Source organism: Rhinolophus hipposideros, assembly GCF_964194185.1.
Source record: "Rhinolophus hipposideros genome assembly, chromosome: 2".
NCBI classification, from domain to species: domain Eukaryota; kingdom Metazoa; phylum Chordata; class Mammalia; order Chiroptera; family Rhinolophidae; genus Rhinolophus; species Rhinolophus hipposideros.
This window is the reverse complement of record NC_138048.1, coordinates 98,877,303-98,899,447: the sequence shown is the minus strand read 5'-3', so window position 1 is coordinate 98,899,447 and position 22,145 is coordinate 98,877,303. Positions and strand designations below refer to the sequence as shown.

The following is a 22,145-nucleotide window of genomic DNA, read 5'->3' as shown; positions in this document are numbered from 1 at the left end:
GTAGCCTTCTCGGTTATCAGATGGACTGTAGTGGTATCGCAGTGCTTGGGTTCAAGTGACCCTTATTTTACTTTGTAATGGTCCCAAAGTGCAAGAATAGCGATGTTGACAACTCAGATATGCCAGAGAGAAGACCTAAAGTGCTTCCTTTAAGTGATAATGTATGTATGAGGAAAAATATAGTATACATAAGTTTTAGTATTTTCTGCGGTTTCAGGCATCCACTGGGGGTCTGGGAACGTCTCCCCTACAGCTGGGGGGTGGGGATGGGTGTGGAAACTACTGTATTGTTTTCTATAAAATGAATATAATGATAATAATACTAGTCTCATCTAACAAGGATAAACATAGACACACACATGCGCAACATACATGTACCACACACACCATTTTCAAAGCCACTAAATTTAATCAGAAGATAAAACACATATTTGGTCCATGTAAGGTCGTAAGTCACATGAGAGTTATATTTTTATTAGAATTGGGGTGATGAAAAAGAAGCCAGTTCTATTCCAGGCTCATTATTAACTAGAGATAAATCCTGGATGACAGCAAATTAAAAAGAGACTTCCTAACCAAATTGGCGTGCCTAGTAGCATGAGCTAATTTGAAACAAATTGCTATGTGACTAAGCAGGCAGACTCTGTTTCCCACCCACCCCTGACTGCACGTGAAGCTTTCATATTGTGCAGAGCATTCAGACTTGCAGAACCTCCCCTCTCTTATAGCTATTTACCACTCACCTCTGAAACACCATGCGTTGCTACTGCTAAGGAGATCCCTGTTGAGGACGTGAGTGCAGCTGTGGCTGTGGCTGTGTGTATGGATGCAGACACTCCCAAGAACTGGAGTGTGGCCAGGATCATGCTATGGCTGTGGTCATAAGGGTCCAGCTCTGGTTATGGCTACGATTGCCATGGCTATCGTTTTGGGACAGGAGATGCTCTTGCTGTTAGAAAATCATCATCAGTGCATCCTTTGTTGATGAAGTAAATGGAGGAAACTTGTCCCAAGGAGTAGTCATTGACCGTTTTTACTCCTTTTAACTGTTTTTGCCATAGATGGGCTTTGATGTCAGTGGAATAGAGGAGATAAACTTCCAATTGTTTTCTGAAATCGAACCCTTCCCTCTCATGACTTATTTTCTATGCTGTGGGCTTGGTCATTAGTGTTAGTGCTCAGGTAGGAGCAAATCAGTTTCCCATTGAAATGCTTCTTTGAATTGATCGAGTCTGTGTCATCGGTCTTACTTTAAATCGTCAAAGATTACAAGTTTTGTATCTTCCCTGTTTTTAACTTAAGATTTTTTGTGTGTGCTTTCCTGTGACTTCATTTGTTTTTCTAAATATTTCGCAAATATTTTTCCCCAATAATTTACTGTGTAGTGATTAATCATATATAAAAAAGAAAAAGTACACTTGTATATGCATATGCACAGATATCAGAGTTGTGTTTATGGGCAATGAAACTGTTTATGTCTTGTAGAATTCATTGAAAGAGATATGAGTCTAAAAGAATTTAGGGAAGATGTGATGTGGGCCTGAATTGAGTATTTGTAATAATGAAGGGAAAGGTAATAGACTCCTGGACCCATCTGGAGGTCAGATCTCCAAATTCTGCAGATAATGAAGAGGAAGATAGAAAACAATGTCCAACAAAGACAAATTTAGTGGAAATATGTCTTTATAGTAGCTAGACTTGCTAGGAAAAAAGTGACATGGATTATCAAAATACATTTAAAGTCTAATGTGGCAAGGAGGTTGCTTCTTATATCCCAGAGATCACAATTGGAATAAAAAAAATAATAGTTATAGAAAGAATACCTTCTAAATGTAAGATATCTTTCTGATAACTATAGCTGTGAGAGTCAAATCAGGTATTCTATGGGAATTCATGTGATGGGAACTGCCAACCACAGGCAGTGCAAGCAGGATCACCACAAAGATGGTGAATCATGAGAACTCCAGGATAGGTAGTGATCTGGTGATAACTGGCCCTGAAATTCTGTGACCTGTTCATGAAGAATGAGTTGAAGTGTTGAGCCTGACCGGCAGACAAAATGACGCTGGTACTCAGAGAGGTAGGAAAGTAAAGGGAGATATTTTCTCTCCCTCCTTCTCTCTCCCATTTACTGTCTCTTAGATTTAAAGCAAGAGTAGGGAGTATGGACAAAGAGAGGAGTCAGCTTTTCATATTGCAAAGTACGGTAGAAAAATGGGGAAAATATTATGGCTGGTGTGAATTTCATTCTTCAAATAAAATCAGGTCTTCTGCGTACTCGGTTGTGTAGAAAGGAGTTGTTATACAATTTAGAGGTTAAGAAAAGAGAGGAAAAGCTTGTATTACAGTAGATTTTGTAGAAAATCTTTATCATCTATCTAGCTATCTATCTGTCTATCTATCTATCTATCTATCTATCTATCTATCTATCTATCTATCTATCATCTATCATCTTCATCTGTCTATCCAAATGAGCTCAGTTCTCAATGAATTCATAATCTTGTGTAGGAGTGATATAATAAGATTGAAATAGAATGAGGTAATTGTTTTTATAGAGATATTTACAGGTGTTGTAAAAGACAGAGGGGTTATTTAATGGTGTGAGAGTCAGGCAAGAGTTCCAAGAGGAGACAATTGTGTTGAGGCCTGAGGCACGAATAGGAATTGGCTAGTCAGATGGGAGATCTGGACAGTATGTCTTCATATACACTTGTGATCACTGCTGGGAGAACTGAAGTCACTAACCAGATCTGGAGAAGAATCCCAAGGCTTTTCCTACTCTCACAAGAGTATCCAGAGTGTAGCACGTACCTAGTCAGTGAGCAGGAGAGGGCTAGGCCAGAAGGGTATGCTCATGAGCCACCAGCAAAAGATTGGGAAGACTTGGCTCTGACACTTCACCATGTGACCTCAGGGTAGTGACTTAATCATTCTGAGCCTCAGCTTCTTTCTCCAAAGACTTGTTTGTCAAGTACATGCTCTATTTATTTCACAAGGTTGTGAGAATGAATTGAGGTAATGTGTGTATAGACACTTTACAAATGTAATATAGATGGACTAGTTAGAGGGAATTTTTCATTGTTTAACAAGTTTAGACTAGAAGATTTTTTTGGGATTGGGAACTCGAAAAAATACTATATTATGAGGGAGAAATTTATGTACATCTCAAATTATGGATTCTCTAGAACATATTTCACATGGACAGTGAGAATTTACTGTTCAATAAATCTTTGATTTTGACTAAAATCTCTTACTATATGGTGATACCCAATCAAGCTATCAAAACAGATATAGTCCTAAAAATGAAATATATTTCTACTATAAACTGATCTTTTGACTCTTCTGGAATTTCAAAAAAACATTGATTTTTTTGTATGATATGTTCTTAAACATGTTTCCAAATGATGTGCTTTATAAACACAACATAAAGTCATACTCTAATTGCTGAACTTGAAAATTTGCATGATACAATGTCCAATGATGTAATGTTGACACTATGTTTAGTAACAAATTAGTACACAAAATGGCTCAGTTAGGGTGTGAAAAGGCCATTAAAAGAGCAATTTATCTTCTGAAGAATTTTGCTTCTTCATCACCAAGAATTTCTAATTATATACATATACACACACACTAGAAAAACCTTCTTTAAGCTACAAAGTTATTACATTAAATTCACACAAAATCAGCATTTCAGTACAAGAATATGGATATTTTAAAAATGATTATTAGATGATAATATAAAACTATTGTGTGGAAAAAAATTAGATGAAGGGAATAACATTTATTGAGTATGATTCCTGCACCAAAAGCACTGAATAGGCATGAAACATGAAAAACAATTATGTAAAATGCTTAGACCCAATTTTAGAAAAAAGGGACTGGTGTTAAGAAAAATTACGCATGTATCCAAATATTTTATAGTTTACAAGCAGGACAACAACATTGGAACATGTGTTTGACTTAGTCATCCATTTTTTATTGGAGAAAAATTGATTGAGTCTGAATTATGTGCCCGGTATTGTACACAGAGCTGGTGATTCAGCGATGCACAGAATAGAGATTGTTTCTGCTGTTATGGATCAGTTTCAAGAGATCTGAATGTAAAGGTTTTAGAAATAAGGCAATAAAAATGGAAGACTTTTTCAATGATCTTTGGATTAGAACTCCAGGAGTAGATTTTAGGAGTATAGTCTTTCTGGGGTTCTGGAAACCTGAGATGGGTATTTATTACAGAGAACAGAGCGCTGAGGACCATGGCATTGTTTCTATACCCTTCCATATCCCATGGGAAGGATGTGTGGTCCTCCTTTCTAAGTTTGTTTAAAGAACCAGTCATCTTTAGAGTTTATAAATGGTCTCTTAAATGAAAGTTCATAGAGTTTAAGTGTACATTCTTGCAAAATGGTTATGTAAATATATGTAGTTAATTCTAACAGCAACTTATTGCACAAAGAATATTATTGGCTGTGCTATACCTACGGAAGAACCAAGGTGAGAGGGAAAAGGCAGGGCAAGACACCCTACTTAGCTCTGCATAACACTTCATTGTCTACTCAGTTGTATACCTTTCCTAAAATATCAAGAACTTGAAGCAAGTATCTTTATGACCACTTCCCACTAATTTAAACCACCTTGATCACTGTAAGGATAATCAGTCATAAAAGTCTGAGGAATTCTGATAAGTGATGTAGAGCCCTAGTCTTTATTGTATTATGGATGTGGATAAATTTTGTAATCATTTAGTGATAATTAATGCAAAGTTGAAGTTCATTGAAAAATATGATTTTTTGCTTACGAATACTTTGCTTATCGAAGTCACTTTTAGCATATCAGAAGGATATTTTCAGCAGAGGGCTGAGCTGCATTGCACATGGAATTTTGTAATGGAGACAATATATAGGAATATATTTTTCTTTTGTTATTGTAGTGTATATTACCTCAATTGAAAAATTCCATTTTATGTATACAGAGGGTGCCAAAAAATGTATACACATTTTAAGAAAGGAAAATCTATTAAAATTGTAATAATATATACCAATAACAAAAGATGAATTCAAGTCATGTTTGACTTCTGCAATTACAAGAGGTGCTCAAAGTGGTTACCATCAGCATCCAGACACTTCTGATTATAGCAAACTATTGGCCCCCGGTGTGTGTGTGTGTGTGTGTGTGTGTGTGTGAGAGAGAGAGAGAGAGAGAGAGAGAGAGAGAGAGAGAGAGAGAGAGAGAGAGAGAGAGAGAGAGAGAGAGATCAGGTGAAAGTGCTAATTTATAGATATCATCTTCAAGATTACTGTGGTTCAGCTGGGGCTGTTAAGATAAAATTAAAAATATTTATATATTTAGAGAAAGTAAAGAAGTTATACGTACTAGACATTGTTGTGATGTCATGGTAATTTGAAGGCCAAAAAGAAACAAACAAATACTACTTTCTGCATTATGTCTTGATCTTTAGTAGAAAGATAGTCAGTGTGTCATCAAAGCAGCTTGCTGCAGTTATGCCTCCCAGTAGTGACTTCCATTTAATACACACTAATCCTTCAATTTCTCTGATGTGAAATGTGGATCAAACACTGACTCTGTCTGGATGTGGAAGGTACAGTGCTTCCTCAAGAATATCATGTTTTTATTAGTGATCAAGACAAAGTTTCCTCTAACCTTCACAGGTACTATGACATATTGAATATGTCTACATATAGGAGTAAAGAGAAGGATCATCCCATCCAGATTGCAGTAGTGAGGAAAGGTATCCTGCAGGAAGTGACTATAGGTCTGAAATTTCATGTCTAAATAGGAGTTTTTTTATTTTGTTTTGTTTCAGCTGAGAATTAAGGATGGCAAGAAAAATATTAACGGCAGAGGAAGTGATATTCATTTTTCTCTTTTACATGTTGAAAAGGTTAAGTGTAATAGAAAGGATTGTCTGGAAGAAAGGGGGCATATTATATTTCAGAATCACAATAAAGATTTTTGTAGAAGATTGAGAACCTCTAATAAATAGGTAATTTCGAGAATTTTGAATCAGTAGACTAAAATGTACATATACATAGCTAGAAAACAAATTCATTTTGTGCTAGTTTACATCATGAAAGTGTTAGGAGGTGAGGGTGGACTTTTGCTGCAGGTGTCTGAGACTTATCCACTCTCCTTCAGCTTCTGAACTAAATGGGCAAGAAATAGTGATAGGAGAAGACAGAAAAAAAATCATTTTTGAATTCTAGGAATGCACCCATAGCTCATAATGCAAAATGCTGAAAGATCTGCATTGGAAAAAAAAAGTTTAGTTACTGGTCTAACGAAGGGTTTCTTCTTCTTAATCCAAATAAAAGTGGTTTAGCTGCACAAGGCAATTCAATAACAACACCTATATAACCACAAAAATGGGGAAATAAAAGAGGGCTGCTGTACCTCCTTAGGATCTCGCTTTACCTGCTGTATGGAAGGGAGATATATACACGAAGTACTTACATATAGAATATTGTCTCCAACACCTGTAAGTAGTCAGGGTACCAATGGTTGTTATTGGATTTGAATTATTAGATGTTGATCTGTTTCTTGAAATTTGAGTGGAGTTGAACATAGGGGAGGTATGGAAGAGCAGGGTGGGTGGGAGAAGCCTGACAAAAAGTTGCAGTGAATCAAGAAAGGAGATGGCAGTTATTTTCTTCCCTATGGGCTGGGTAGACATTATAAGAAAGAGTAGCATTATGTAGGGGCAATGTTTTCCTACAGTCTCTAAGACCCTGTATTTAGTAATAGGAAGTTTTAAAATTGGGTCTTAGTTTTACTTTTGGTCACATGATGCTGTTGAGACAACTCTTTGGCAAAACAAATGAAAATGATGCTCTTTAAATAAAACCAGAGTCTCCAAATTATGAGCTCATTTTAAGCAAAACATTAATGATTGTCAACAGTGACTGGCACATAATATGTAGTTGCTTCCATATTTGTTGTCTATGTCAGGAGAGGAATGGAATGCTCTGCCAATTACTGACAGCATGTAAAGTTCTAAGTCAAGTAGAAGACAGAGACACTTCAGAAACATCCTCTTGTAACTCACCTGAGTTTTCTTCTCCTGACAACATGTGTGGCAACTACTACGGCAACTCCTGTGGCTATGGCTGTGGGTACGGCTCTGGCTGTGGATTTGGCCCCTATTATGGCCGTGGCTATGGATCCGGATATGGCTGTGGTTATGGATCCGGATATGGCTGTGGCTATGGATCCGGATATGGCTGTGGTTATGGATCCGGATATGGCTGTGGTTATGGATCCGGATATGACTGTGGTTATGGATCCGGATATGGCCGTGGCTATGGATCCGGATATGGCTGTGGTTATGGATCCGGATATGGCCGTGGCTATGGATCCGGATATGGCCGTGGCTATGGATCCGGATATGGCCGTGGTTATGGATCCGGATATGGCTGTGGTTATGGATCCGGATATGGCTGTGGTTATGGATCCGGATATGGCTGTGGTTATGGATCCGGATATGGCCGTGGCTATGGATCCGGATGTGGCCGTGGTTATGGATCCGGATGTGGCTGTGGTTATGGATCCGGATATGGCTGTGGTTATGGATCCGGATATGGCTGTGGTTATGGATCCGGATATGGCTGTGGTTATGGATCCGGATATGGCTGTGGTTATGGATCCGGATGTGGCTGTGGATATGGATCCGGATATGGCTGTGGTTATGGATCCGGATGTGGCTGTGGATATGGCTCTGGCTGTGGCTACTGGGGCTACCGGCCACTGTGCTATAGAAGATGTTACTCTTCTTGCTGCTAGAATATCACTATCCAAGTCTTGTTTGCATCTCACATGACACTTGTGAAAAGAATGACGCAAGCATCATACCTCAAGATTTCTATATTCAGGAAATCCCATGCTTGACAGAGCCTTGACCTCCATCCACTCATTTCTTACAATAGCATCTTTGTAGTCCGAAGCTCGGTGATATCATCTGACTATTTTCCAAATGTTAGCCTTTCTTCCCTTAATCTCTGATTCCCTGTAATGACTGTGTTGATGATACTAACATTCTATGGTTGGGTAAATCACCATTCTCTATCAAAATGATTTTTTGTTACTAAAAAATCACTGTATACCTACTTGTGAATTCTTCCTTTTGAAGTGTTATGGTCTCTCTGGAAAATTGGGCTAACAAAATGTTATCTGAACCTTTGGTTCTTCTTTGATATACTTCAGACATTAATTCTTATAGCAGCATCAAAAATAATGTCACCTCCCCCTAATTGTCATATCTCACATGCTCAGGCACTCACATACACAACCAAAAACCACATTATTTCAGAAGTGTGCTTGGAAATGGCACTGTATCTGGAAAAGAAAGAAAAGTGATACTTACATAGGAAGGATGTACGAAAGTCCCAGGGAGAAAAGTTGTGGCCTGAGCAATTTAAGGAGTAATGGAATGGAAGAGACAGTTTCCAGGATTTTTGAGAAATTATAATCCAACACAGGTAGTAAGCATGAGGATTAAAGCTCTAAAGAAAAGGCAGATTAGAAGAAAATACTCTATTATATCATCTGCATTACAAGGGAGGGCAATTATATTTGTTTGCATTTAGGAAGGTTGAGGAAACTGATGTCACTTAATTGAGAAATATTTTTGAGTATGTTTGAAAGCGCCACATCCCATACACTAAAAACAAAGCAGTAAAATTATAAACAAGTTTCCTACTTAGTATTTATATTTTATTAGGTGGAGATAAAAAAATAATTAAGATAAATTCAGACAGATTATTGATATGGAGGGAATAAAACAGATCAATGGTATGGAGAAGAAGCATTGCAATATTAGGGGGATATTTGAGGTGGTGACAAATGAGGTGATGCAAGTTGCAAAGAAAGATTAGGAAGCACAGTAGCAAGAGTACAAGAGGAAAAGAAATCCATTAACTATTAGGTATGACAGGTGGTCCAATGTTTTTCCCTTGAAAAGAGAAAGGCTTAGTTCTTTAATGGGGCAGATACAGAAATGGGATGAAAAGTCTCATTGACCACTTGAGGTGGAGAGCCTACTACTTGGTTGTGTTCTGACAGTAGTGTCCTTTTCTCATTGGCCTTCCAGAACTCTCTCATTTAGATCAGTAGAAAAGGCCTTTCAGACTCACATTCAACCATCAGTAATAAATGCGTCACTGTGTCCTCTCCATGACATCACAGGGGTCACTGCACAACATCTGTCCCTGAGGTCACTAGAGCTAGGAGACACCACAAAATGACCAACTCTATAGAAGGTGGTCCTTCCATTAATGTTAGCCCTGGAACAAGGCTATCTGTGCCCAGGCTGTAATTGGTCCAAGTGATGAAGAAACAAGAATTCTTTAAAAAGCAGGACAGTTTCACAGCTGGCACGTTTATAAGTCAGATCTGAGGGCTGCATGTGCTGTGGGTAACTCTGAGGTTAGACTTACAAACAGGGGAAGGGGATTCTAATTATTACAGCCTCTTGAATTTTTGTTTTTTGTTTTTTAGTTTTAGATGTACAGAACAACGTAATAGTTAAACATTTACACCCCTCACAAAGTGATAACCTGCCTCCCCCAATTTACTACCCCTCTAATATAGCTGTTACAATTCCATTGATTCTATTCCCTATGTGGTATACTCCGCATCCTGTGAATATATTTATATTTATATATTTGATTATAGTTGACATTCAATATTATTCAGCTTCAGATGGATAGCTCAGTGATCAGGCATTTACACAGTCCATGAAATGGTCTTTCTAATAACACAATTGCCCATCTGACACCCTATAAAATCTTTACAACATTATTGATTATATTCCCCAAACTGTCTTTCATATTCCCGTGGCAATATTGTGACCACTAACTTGTACTCTCTAGTCCTTTTACCCTCTTCCCACCCCTGTCCCATCTAGCAACCATCTGTTTTATCTCTATAGCTCTAAGTCTATTTCTGTTCTGTGGTACTATTATACAATGGGGTATTCCTTGAAAATTTAACAATTTGTTTTATTATGATCCTTATCATACAATTTTAAAAAAACAAGGAAATATATTATGTATTGGTATTATAAGATAATTGATACAGAAAGGTCATATCACTTATTAGGCATGTAAGATAATTTATGTATCCAGAAAACAGTCTCCACAAACTAACACTTAAAAAATCTTCAGAATCTGAAATGTTGTGACACTCTAGGTCAAACAGGTTTATTCTTTCAGCTTGAATAAAATGGGAAAATGGTGATAATATATCCAAATATCATATAGATTAAAAGTGATACAAATGTTTGAACATCTGTTTGACTTAGCCCATCTGTTTTTTATTGGAAAATAGAGATCGAGTGCAAATATGTGCCAGGCACTGTAGTCAGCACTGGTTTTGCAGGCTTTCAGATAATAGAGATGGTTTCTGCCATTGTGGATCAGTATTCAGAAATCTGAGTAGAAAGGTATTAGAAATAATGTAATATAGATAGAAGAATTTTTCAATAATCTATAGGTATTGTGGCCAGAAGGTAGGTTTTGGGAGTGTGTCTGAAAAACAATGTGTCTATTTAGGGAATGTGTGAAGTGGAATTTATGGTTTTGAATTTCAAGGCAGACAGAAGAGGAAAGAAACCAAAGGAAAAGCAAAATTGTAATGGGGACATATTTTCTTATGCTTCTTATTAGGGGTGAAAGAAAGAGAGTGATTAGATTAGACCAATTAGCAATATCACAAAAAAAGTAGGTTGGAAGACTTCTCAACTGAAGGAAAAATGTCTAATAATGAAAATTCTCAGAAAACAAAATTGACAGCATTGTAAAATATTTGTGAAAATGCTTGTTGAAGGCATTCAAGAAAGTAGAGGAAAACCACTCCTTCCTCTGCTGTTGAAATTTGAGTATCCAGTAGAAGGAATGATCTTTCTGAATTTACATTTCCCTCCAACTTAGATTTTATAGTTGTTAGAGTAAAAAATAATATAAATTTTGAGTCTGCTTTTTTCTCATAATGGTGATTTAAATAAAACCTAGATAAGTAAGATGAGCAAAAAATCCATCCACCCTACTACTCAAACAAATAACAGCAAAACAAACATACATATGTGTATATATATGTATATGCATATATATATATACATATATATACATATATGTATATATATACATATATATGTATATATATGTACATATATATGTGTATATATATATACATATATATATATGTATATATATATATATACAGTTTGAGTGAATGTTTGATGAGCGAATCAACAGATGTTTGGTATGGAGTGAGAAGAAAGCGTACATTTGGCTTTAGACACCTATAGATAAAGAAGTGTACTTACAGATTTATAGCTATAAACCAAGATTTCTAGATCACAATACTTTGACATTTCGAAACATATGTTTCTTGTTTTGGGAACTATTCTGTTTTTGTAGAATTAACACCATTCTCAGTTTCTACCATAAGATGCCAGTAAGTATCTGCTAGTAGGTATCTGGGTGGGAGAAGCCTGTCAAGAAGTTGCAATGAATCAAGAAAGGAGACGGTAGTTATTTCCTCCCCTATAGACAGAGGTAGTCATTATAGGGAAGAGTAGAGTGAAAAAGGGGCAATATTTTCCTGCAATTCCCCAAACCTGTTATATAAGGTATTTAGTAGCAGGAAGTTTTGAAATTGGGTATTAATTTTAATTTTGGGCACATGATTCTATTGAGACAATTTGTTGGCAGAGCAAATGAAAATGATGCTTTTTAAATAAAAACAGAGTCTCCAAAATAATGAGCTCATTTTAGGCAAAGCATTAATGATTGTCAACAGTGACGGGCACATAATATGTAGTTGCTTCCATATTTGTTGTCTAAGTCAGGAGAGGAATGGAATGCTCTGCCAATTACTGACAGTATATAAAGGTCCAAGGCAAATAGAAGACAGAGACACTTCAGAAACATCCTCTTGCAACTCACCTGAGTTCCCTTCTCCTGACAACATGTGTGGCAACTACTACGGTAACTCCTGTGGCTATGGCTGTGGGTACGGTTCTGGCTGTGGATTTGGCCCCTATTATGGCCGTGGCTATGGATCCGGATATGGCTGTGGTTATGGATCCGGATATGGCTGTGGATATGGATCCGGATATGGCTGTGGCTATGGATCCGGATATGGCTGTGGATATGGATCCGGATATGGCTGTGGATATGGCTCTGGCTGTGGCTATTGGGGCTACCGGCCACTGTGCTATAGAAGATGTTACTCTTCTTGCTGCTAGAACATCACTATCCAAGACTCGTTTGCATCCGAAATGATGACTCTGAAGGGAATGATGATTCAAGAATCCATACCTCAAGGTTTCTATATCCAGGAAATGCCGTGCTTGACAGAGGTCTTGGCCTGAACTACCCATTTCTTAGAAAAGCAGCTTTGTGCCTGAAGCTCTGTGGTATCATCTCTTTTCCAAATGTTAGCTTTTCCTCCCTTAATCTCTGATTTCCTGGTATGACTGTGTTGATGATACTAATGTCCTACAGCTGAACAAATCTCCATTCTCAATAAAGTGATTTTTTGTTTCTAACAATATTCTGTGTTCTTGCCTGTTTACTCTTTCCTCTGAAGTGTTGTGGCCTCTCTCGCAAACTGGGCTAACAATATTTACTTGAACCTTGGGTTCTTCCTTGATATACCACAGGCATTTATTCTTATACCAGCATCAAAAATAACATCTCCTACACCTACATGTCATTACCCACATGCTCAGGCACTCACATGCACAATCATAAATCATATTATTTCAGAGGCTAGCTTGGAAATTGCAGTGTGTCTGGAAGAGCAAAAAAATGGTACTTATTGTATTTTGCCATGTATAATGTGCTCCCATTTATAATGCATCCCAAGTTTTGGTACTAACTTTCAGAGAAATAATTTTCATTTTTGTTTTTTAATTCAAATTTTTGTTTACATTTAGGTAGTTGTTTTTTGTATTCTAAAGGAATTTAAGAATTTGTTTTATTATTTCCGTGTTCCCCGAAATTAAGACCTAGCTGGACCATATTATTGTACAAGAATTTTTACATAACAAATAATTACAAAACACAAAAACAGATACAAAGTACAAAATATTTTATATGTCTGTAATAAATTAATAAAATTCAACATCATTGAAGGCCAAGTACTCTCTGTTGTTTTAAGTTCGTTGAAAATCAACAAAACTGATTATCGTGTTCCAGTGTATTATTTTGCACATGGCTTTTCTTATTGATTTCTAGAGTTACACTTTTCACTCATAAGCATAAATAAAAATATTAGAAACATTTATATAGATATGGACTTAGTACGACCCATGTATAATGCACATCCTTATATTTCCCTCACAAATTTAGGCAAAAATCTGTTCATTATACAGGACAAAATATGGTACTTAGGAATAATGTAGAAAAGTCCCAGGGAGAGAAGCTGTGACCTGAGTGACTTAAGGAGTAATGGAATGGAAGAGTTAGTTTCCAGGATTTTTGAGAATTAGAAGCTGATACAGGTAGTAAGCATGAGGATTAAAGCTCTAAAGAAAAGGCAAATTAGAAGAAAAATATTCTATCATATCACCTGCATTACAAAGGAAGGGCAAATATATTTGTTTGCATATAGGAATGTTGAGGAAATTGATGTCACTTAATTGAGAAATATTTTTGAGTATATTTGAAAGGGCCACATCCTATACACTAAGACAAAGCAGGAAAATTACAAACAAGTTTCTTACTCACTGTTTATATTTTATTAGATGAAGATAAAAAGAGTAGTAGAAATAATTAAGATAAAGTCAGATAGATTATTATTATAGAGAGAATAAAACAGCTCAGAGGAATAGTGAGGCAGGGTTGAAATATTAGAGAGGTATTTGTAGTGGTGACAAATGAGGTGATACGAGCTGCATAGAAAAATTACAAAGGATAGTAGCAAATGTGAAGGAGGAAGAGAAATACATTAAGTAGTAGGTATGACAGGTGGTCCAATGTTTTTTCCCCTTGAAAAGAGAAAGACCTAGTTCTTTAATGGGACAGATACAGAATGTGATGAAAAAGTTCCATTGGCTACCTGGATGGAGAACCTACTACTTTGTTGGGTTCTGACACTAGTGTCCTGTTCTTATTAGGTTTCCAGAACTCTCTCATTTAGATCTCACAATAGAAAAGGTCTTTTAGGCTCACATTCAACCATCTGTGATAAATGTGTCACTGTGTCCTCTCCATGACATGACGGGGTCACTGCCGAACATCTGACCCTGAGGTCACTAGAGCTAGGAGACTGCACACCATGTTCAACTCCAAGGAAGATGGCCCTGCCATTAGTGTCAGCCCTAGAGCAAGGCTTTGTATACTCAGGCTGTAATTGGTCTAAGTGATGAAGAAAGAAGAGTTCTTTCAAGAGCAGGAGAATTTCACAGCTGGCATGTTTGTAAGTCAGATCTGAGGGCTGACTGTACAGTGGGTAACTCTATGGTTTGTCTTACCGTGTTTCCCCAAAAATTAGACCTAGCTGGACCATCAGCTCTAGTACATCTTTTGGAGCAAAAATTAATATAAGATCCAGACTTATTTTAATATGAGATCAGGCCTAATATAATACATTGTTATGTATAACATAACATAACATAACATAACATAACATAACATAACATAACATAACATAACGTAATATAATACTGGGTATAATATAATATAAAATATAATATAATACCTGGTATTTTATAATATAGTATAATATAATATAATACTGGGTGTTATATTAATTTTTGCTCCAAAGGATGTATTAGAGCTGGTGCTCTAGCTAGTCTTATTTTCGGGGAAACACGCACAAACATGGGAAGGGAATTCTAATCATTACAGCTCCTTGAAAATTTAACTTATTGTTTCATTACGGTTCTTATCATAGAATGCTTTTTAAAAAAGGAAAGATTTTAGGTATTACAAGATACTTATTAGGTATTATAAGATAATTGATTCATCCAGAAAGGGAGTATCACTTATTAAGCATGTATAAGATAATTTATGTATTCAGCAAAGCGTCTTGACAGACTAACACTTAATATGTCTTCAAAATCTGAAATGGTGTGACTCTCTTAGTCAAAAATATTGATTCTTTAGCTTGCATAAAATGGGAAAATGGTGATATCACATGAAAATATCTTATAGCTTAAAAATGACACAAATGTCTGAACATATGTTTGAGCTAACCCATCTATTTTTTTTTTTGAGGAAAATAATGGTGGAATGCAAATTATGTGCTGGGCACTGTAGGCAGAGCTGGTTTTCCTGGGTTGCAGATAACAGAGATGGTTTTTGCCATTATGGATCAGTATTCAGAAATCTGAGTAGAAAGGTATTAGAAATAATGTGATATAGATAGAAGAATTTTTCCATATCTAGATGTATTGTGGCCAGAAAGTAGGTTTTGAAGAGATACTGATAACTAATGTGTCTATTTAGGGAATTTGTGAAGTGGAATTTATGGTTTTGAATTGAAGGATGACAAAAGAAGAAATAAACCAAAGAAAAAGGAATTGTAATGGTGATATATTTTCTTTATGGTAACTGCTAGGGGTGCAATACAGCAGAATGACTAGACTAGATGAATGACCAATGTCAAAAAAAAAATAGATAAGAAGATTTCTCAACTGAAGAAAAAGTGTCTAATAATGAAAATCCCCAGTAAATGAAATCGACAGCCTTGTAAAAATCTTTGTGAAAATGCTTGTTGAAGGCATTCGATAGAGTACTGGAAAACCACTCTTTCCTTTGTTGTTGAAATTCGAGTATCCAGTAGGAAAAATGATCTTTCTGGGTTGATACCCCCTCCAACTTTGATTTTCTAGTTGTTAAAGTGAAACATAATTTAAATTTTGAGTCTGTTCGTTTCTGAAAATGGTGATTTAAATAAAAGCTAGTATAAGATTAACAAAAAAAATCCTTCCCTCTGTCCTTCCCAAACAAAGAAAACACAAAAACAAAATAAAGCCCACTTTGTTTTCAAGTGCATGTTTGGTGATGGAATGGCCAGATGTTTGGCATGGCATGAGAAGAAAGGGGATGTTTGGATTTAGACACGTGTAGATAAAGAAGCGTATTGATAGATGTATAGGTACAAACCAGGATTTTTAGATCATATCACTTTGAAATATTTAACCATATGTTTTTGGTATTGGGAGCTGTTCTGTGTCTTATAGAATTAGCACCATTCTCTGTTTCTACTATTAGATGCCAGTAGGATCTGGCAGTAGATATCTGAATTGTAGAAGCCTGATAAGAAGTTGCAATGAATCCAGAAAGGAGATGGCAGTTATTTTCTCCCCTATGGACAGAGGTAGACATGATAGGAAAGAGTTGAGTGAAAAAGGGGCAATATTTTCCTGCAATTCCCCAAACCTGTTATATGAGGTATTTAACAGCAGGAAGTTTTGAAATTCGGTATTAGTTTTAATTTTGGGCACATGATTCTATTGAGACAATTCATTGGCAGAGCAAATGAAAATGATGCTCTTTAAATAAAAACCAGAGTCTCCAAAATAATGAGCTCATTTTAGGCAAAGCATTAATGATTGTCAACAGTGACTGGCACATAATATGTAGTTGCTTCCATATTTGTTGTCTAAGTCAGGAGAGGAATGGAATGCTCTGCCAATTACTGACAGTATATAAAGGTCCAAGGCAAGTAGAAGACAGAGACACTTCAGAAACATCCTCTTGCAACTCACCTGAGTTCCCTTCTCCTGACAACATGTGTGGCAACTACTACGGTAACTCCTGTGGCTATGGCTGTGGGTACGGTTCTGGCTGTGGATTTGGCCCCTATTATGGTCGTGGCTATGGATCCGGATATGGCTGTGGTTATGGATCCGGATATGGCTGTGGATATGGATCCGGATATGGCTGTGGATATGGATCCGGATATGGCTGTGGTTATGGATCCGGATATGGCTGTGGTTATGGATCCGGATATGGCTGTGGCTATGGATCCGGATATGGCTGTGGATATGGCTCTGGCTCTGGCTATTGGGGCTACCGGCCACTGTGCTATAGAAGATGTTACTCTTCTTGCTGCTAGAACATCACTATCCAAGACTCGTTTGTATCTGAAATGACGACTCTGAAGAGAATGATGATGCAAGAATCCATACTTCAAGATTTCTATATCCAGGAAATGCCGTGCTTGACAGAGGTCTTGACCTCCAACCACCCATTTCTCAGAATAGCGTCTGTGTGGCCCAAGCTGTATGTTACCATCTGAGTACTTTCCAAATGTTAGGCTTTCCTCCCTTAATCTCTGATTCCCTGGTATGTCTGTGTTGATGATACTAACATCTTACAGTTGGGCAAATTACAATTTTCAATAAAAATGATTTTTTGTTTCTAACAAATCTCTGTGTACTTTCTTGTGAATTCTTCCTTTTGAAGTGTTATAACCTCTCTGGAAAATTGCGCTAACAATATTTTAGTTGAACTTGGGTTCCTCCTTGATATACCACAGGCATTTATTTTTATACCACCATCAAAAATAATATTTCGTCCACTTACTTGTTATATCCCACATGCTCAGGCACTCACATACACAACCATAAGTCATACTATTTCAGAAGTGATCGGAAATTGCAGTGTATCTGTAGGAGAATGAAAAATGCTACTTATTGTATTTTGCTGTATATAATGTGTTCCCTTGTATAATGCAGACCCACGTTTTAGGCCCAATTTTTCAAGGTAATCTTTTAAAATTTTTTTAAGTCATTTTTTTTGTTGTTGTTTAGGGACTTGATTTTTGTATTATAAAGGAATTGTAGCATTTATTTTTAACACATTATAGTATAAGAAATTTTACGTAACAAATAATTATAAAACACAAGATCATCTACAAGGTGCAAGATAATTTATGTACCGGTAATAAATTTTTGATACTTATGCATCTTAGAAGGCCAAGAACTCTTCATCATTACAAGTTCATTATAAGTTCAACAAAACTGATGATCATATTCAAGGATATTATTTTGCATATGTATATCGTTATTGATTTCTAGAGTTACACATTTAAATCCTGAGCATAAATAAAATAATTAAAAACATTTGTGGAGATATGGAATTAGTACTACACATTCTTATTTTTTCCTCAAATTTGTGCAAAACAGTGTGCATAATACACACAAAATATGGTACTTAGGAATGATGGGGGGAAATCTCAGGGATTTTCGTGGCTTGAGTGATTTAAGGAGTAATGGAATTGAAGAGATAGTTTCCAGGATTATTGAGAAATTAGAAGCAGACACAGGTAGTTACCATGAGGAGTAAATCTATAAAGAAAAGACAAATTAGAAGAAAAATATTCTATCGTATCATCTGCATTACAAGGAAGGGAAAATATATTTGTTTGCATAAATGAAAGTTAAAGAAATTGATGTCACTTAATTGAGAAATATTTTTGAGTATGTTTGAAAGGGCCACATCCTATACAGTGAAGACAAAGCAGGAAAATTACAAACAAGTTTTCTACTCAGTGTTTGTATTTTATTAGGTGAAGGTAAAAAAAATCCAATAGAAATAATTAAGGTAAATTCAGACAGATTATTGATATGGAAGCAATAAAACAGCTTAGTGGAATGGAGAGGAAGGGTTGAAACACTACAGAGGTATTTGTTCTGGTGACAAATGAGGTGATGCCAGTTGCATAAAAGGATTAGAAAGTATAGTAGCAAGTGTAAAATTGGAGGAGAAATCCATTAAGTCCTGAGTATGATCAGGTGGTGCAATATTTTTCAGCTGGAAAAGAAAAAGGCCTAATTCTTTAATGGGGCAGATACACAAACGGGATGAAAAAGTCCCTTTGACTTCCTGAAGAATCTACTATTTGTTGGGTTCTGACACTAGTGTCCTTTTCTCATTGGCCTTCCAGAACTGTATCATTCATATCCCACATGAAAAGTCACAAAAAATGACTTTCAGACTCACATTCAACCAGCAGGGATAAATGTGTCACTGTGTCCTCTCCATGACATCACAGAGGTCACTGCACATCATCTGACCCTGAGGAGATCCCACAAAATGGCCAACTCCAAGGAAGATGGTTCTGCCATCACTGTTAGCCTGGGAATGAGGCTATCTGTGCCCAGGCTGCAATTGGTCCAAGCGATAGAGAAATAGGAGTTCTTTCAACAGCAGAACAGTTCACAACTGGCACATTTGTAAGTCAGATCTGAGGGCTGACTGTGCTGTGGGTAACTCTGAGGTTAGACTTATAAACAAGGGAAAGGAATTCTAGTCATTGCAGCTCTTTGAAAATTTACCTTACTGGTTCATTGTGGTCCTTATCATAGAAGGCATTCTAAAAAAAAAAAAAAAGATTATTTATTAAGTATTATAAGATAATTGATACATCCAAAAAGGGATGATCACTTAAGAGGCATGAGTAAGATAATTTATGTATATTGAAAATAGTTTTGACAAACTCAGGACTAAGATACCTTCATAAATACGGACTGATAATTTTCAACAAAGATCCCAAAACATACAATGGAGGAAAGACAGCCTCTTCAGTAAATGGTGCTGGGAGAATTAGAATGACACATGCAAAAGAATGAAACTAGACTGTTTTCTGTCACTGTGTACCAAAATTAAGTCAAAGTAGACCAAAGACCTAAACGTAAGACCTAAAACAATAAACTACATGGAAGAAAACATAGGTACTAAACTTATGGACCTTGGGTTCAAAGAGGATTTTAGGAATTTGACCTCAAAGGCAAGGGAAGTATAAGCTAAATTAAATGAATGGGATTATATGAAACTTAAAAGTTTCTGCACAGCAAAAGAAACCATCAACAAAATAAAGAGGCAACCAACTAAATGGGACAACATTTTTGCAAACAGTGCCTCTGATAAGGGGCTAATATCCAAAATATAGAAGGAAGTCATGCAACTCAACAACAAAAAAACAAACAACCCAATTGAAAAATGGGCAGAGGACCTGAAGAGACATTTCTCCAAAGAGGACTTACAAATGGCAAATAGACATATGAAATAATGCTCAACATCACTAATCATCAGAGAAATGCAAATGAAAACCACAATGAGATATCACCTCACCCCAGTCAGAATGGCTATCATCAACAAGACAGATAGTAACAAGTGTTGGAGAGGCTGTGGCGAAAAAGGAACCCTCATACACTGTTGGTGGGAATGCAGACTGGTGCAGCTGTTATCCAAGGCAGTGTGGAGGTTCCTCAAAAAATTACGAATAGAATTACCATCTGACCCAGCAATCCCTCTCCTGGGTATCTGCCCAAAAAATGTGAAAACATTTATCCATAAAGACAAGTGTGCTCCAATGTTCATTGCAGCTTTATTTATGGTAGCCCATCTGTTTTTTATTGGAAAATATTGATTGAGTGCAAATTATGACCAGGCACTGTACTCAGAGCTTGCTATACAGGTTTGCATATAATAGAGATGGTCTCTGCCATTTTGGATCAATATTCAGAAATCTGAGTAGAAATAATGCATATTACCTTGAGGTAATATGGCCAGAAAGTAGGTTTTGGGAGTGCTACTGAAAAGTAATGTGTCTATTTAGGTAATTTGTGAAGTGGAACTTATGGTTTTGAATTTTAAGAATGACAGAAGAGGAAAGAAACTGAAGGAAAAGCAATTGTAATGGGGATATATATATATATATATATATATATATATATATTTTTTTTTTAATTAAATTTATTGGGGTGACAATTGTTAGTAAATATACATAGATTTCAGGTGTACAATTCTGTATTACATCGTCTATAAATCCCATTGTGTGTTCACCACCCAGAGTCAGTTCTCCTTCTATCACCATATATTTGATCCCCTTTACCCTCATCACCCACCCCCCACCCCCTTACCCTCTGGTAACCACTAAATTATTGTCTGTGTCTATGAGTTTTTGTTTCTCATTTGTTTGTCTTGTTCTTTTTGGTTTATATACCACATATCAGTGAAATCATAGGGTTCTCTGCTTTTTCTGTCTGACTTATTTCACTTAGCATTATACTCTCAAGATCCATCCATGTTGTCACAAATGTTCCTATATCATCTTTCCTTAACGCCGAATAGTATTCCATTGTGTATATGTACCACAACTTCTTTTCCATTCATCTATGGAAGGACATTTTGGTTGTTTCCATGTCTTGGCCACCGTAAACAAAGCTGCAATGAACATTGGCGTACACTTGTCTCTATAGAGAAATGCTTTTATATTTTTGGGGTAGATACCCAGGAGAGCGATTGCTTGGTCAGATGGTAATTCTATTCGTAATTTCTTGAGGAACCTCCACACTGCCTTCCATAGCGGCTGCACCAGTCTGCATTCCCACCAACAGTGTATGAGAGTTCCTTTTTCTCTACAGCCTCTCCAACATTTGTTACTATTTGTTTTGTTGATGAAAGCCATTCTGACTGGGGTGAGGTGATATCTCATTGTGGTTTTCATTTGCATTTCTCTGATGATTAGCGATGTTGAGCATTTTTTCATATGTCTATTTGCCATTTGTATATCCTCTTTGGAGAAATGTCTCTTCAGGTCCTCTGCCCATTTTTCAATTGGGTTGTTTGTTTTTTTTGTTGTTGAGTTTCATGAGTTCCTTATATATTTTGGATATTAGCCCCTTATCAGAGGAACTGTTTGCGAAAGTCTTCTCCCATTCAGTTGGTTGCCTCATTATTTTGTCAATAGTTTCTTTTGCTGTGCAGAAGCTTTTCAGTTTTATATAATCCCATTTGTTTATTTTAGTTTTTACTTCCATTGCCTTTGGAGTCAAATTCATAAAATGCTCTTTGAACCCAAGGTCCATAAGTTTAGTACCTATGTTTTCTTCAATGCAGTTTATTGTGTCAGGTCTTATGCTTAAGTCTTTGATTCATTTTGAATTAATTTTGGTACATGGTGACAGATAGCAGTCCAGTTTCATTCTTTTGCACATAGCTATCCAATTCTGCCAGCACCATTTATTGAAGAGGCTGTTTTCCTCCATTGTATGTTTTTAGCTTCTTTGTCAAAAATTATCTGTCCATATTTATGTGGTTTTATTTCTGGGTTCTCAATTCTACTTCATTCGTCTATGTGTCTGTTTTTCCGCCAATACCAAGCTGTTTTGA

The 22,145-nt window shown here is 36.4% G+C and overlaps 3 protein-coding genes across 4 annotated transcripts in view; all 3 read left to right on the top strand.

Annotated features, from left to right (window-relative positions):
- Positions 1-7,083: 7,083 nt before the first annotated feature.
- The window catches only part of LOC308507924 (uncharacterized protein), a gene marked incomplete at both ends in the record, with an annotated part of 70,791 nt that continues 55,729 nt past the window's right edge, over positions 7,084-22,145 (top strand). The window contains 2 exons of one of the 2 annotated variants that reach the window (XM_081073990.1): positions 7,084-7,453; positions 7,658-7,794. In XM_081073990.1, the coding sequence (XP_080930116.1) occupies positions 7,084-7,453; positions 7,658-7,794 (507 nt within the window). Of the gene's footprint in view, positions 7,454-7,657; positions 7,795-22,145 lie in introns of those variants that run through there. The other variant, XM_081073991.1, reaches the window with a different exon arrangement.
- Positions 11,981-12,259, top strand: LOC308507960 (uncharacterized protein; the record flags this gene model as incomplete). The annotated part of the gene is made up of 1 exon (XM_081074070.1): positions 11,981-12,259. The coding sequence occupies one exon, from the start codon at positions 11,981-11,983 to the stop codon at positions 12,257-12,259; it is 279 nt and encodes a 92-aa protein (XP_080930196.1).
- LOC308507406 (uncharacterized protein) lies at positions 16,756-17,082 on the top strand (the record flags this gene model as incomplete). The annotated part of the gene is made up of 1 exon (XM_081072320.1): positions 16,756-17,082. One exon carries the CDS (start codon positions 16,756-16,758, stop codon positions 17,080-17,082), a length of 327 nt encoding a protein of 108 aa, XP_080928446.1.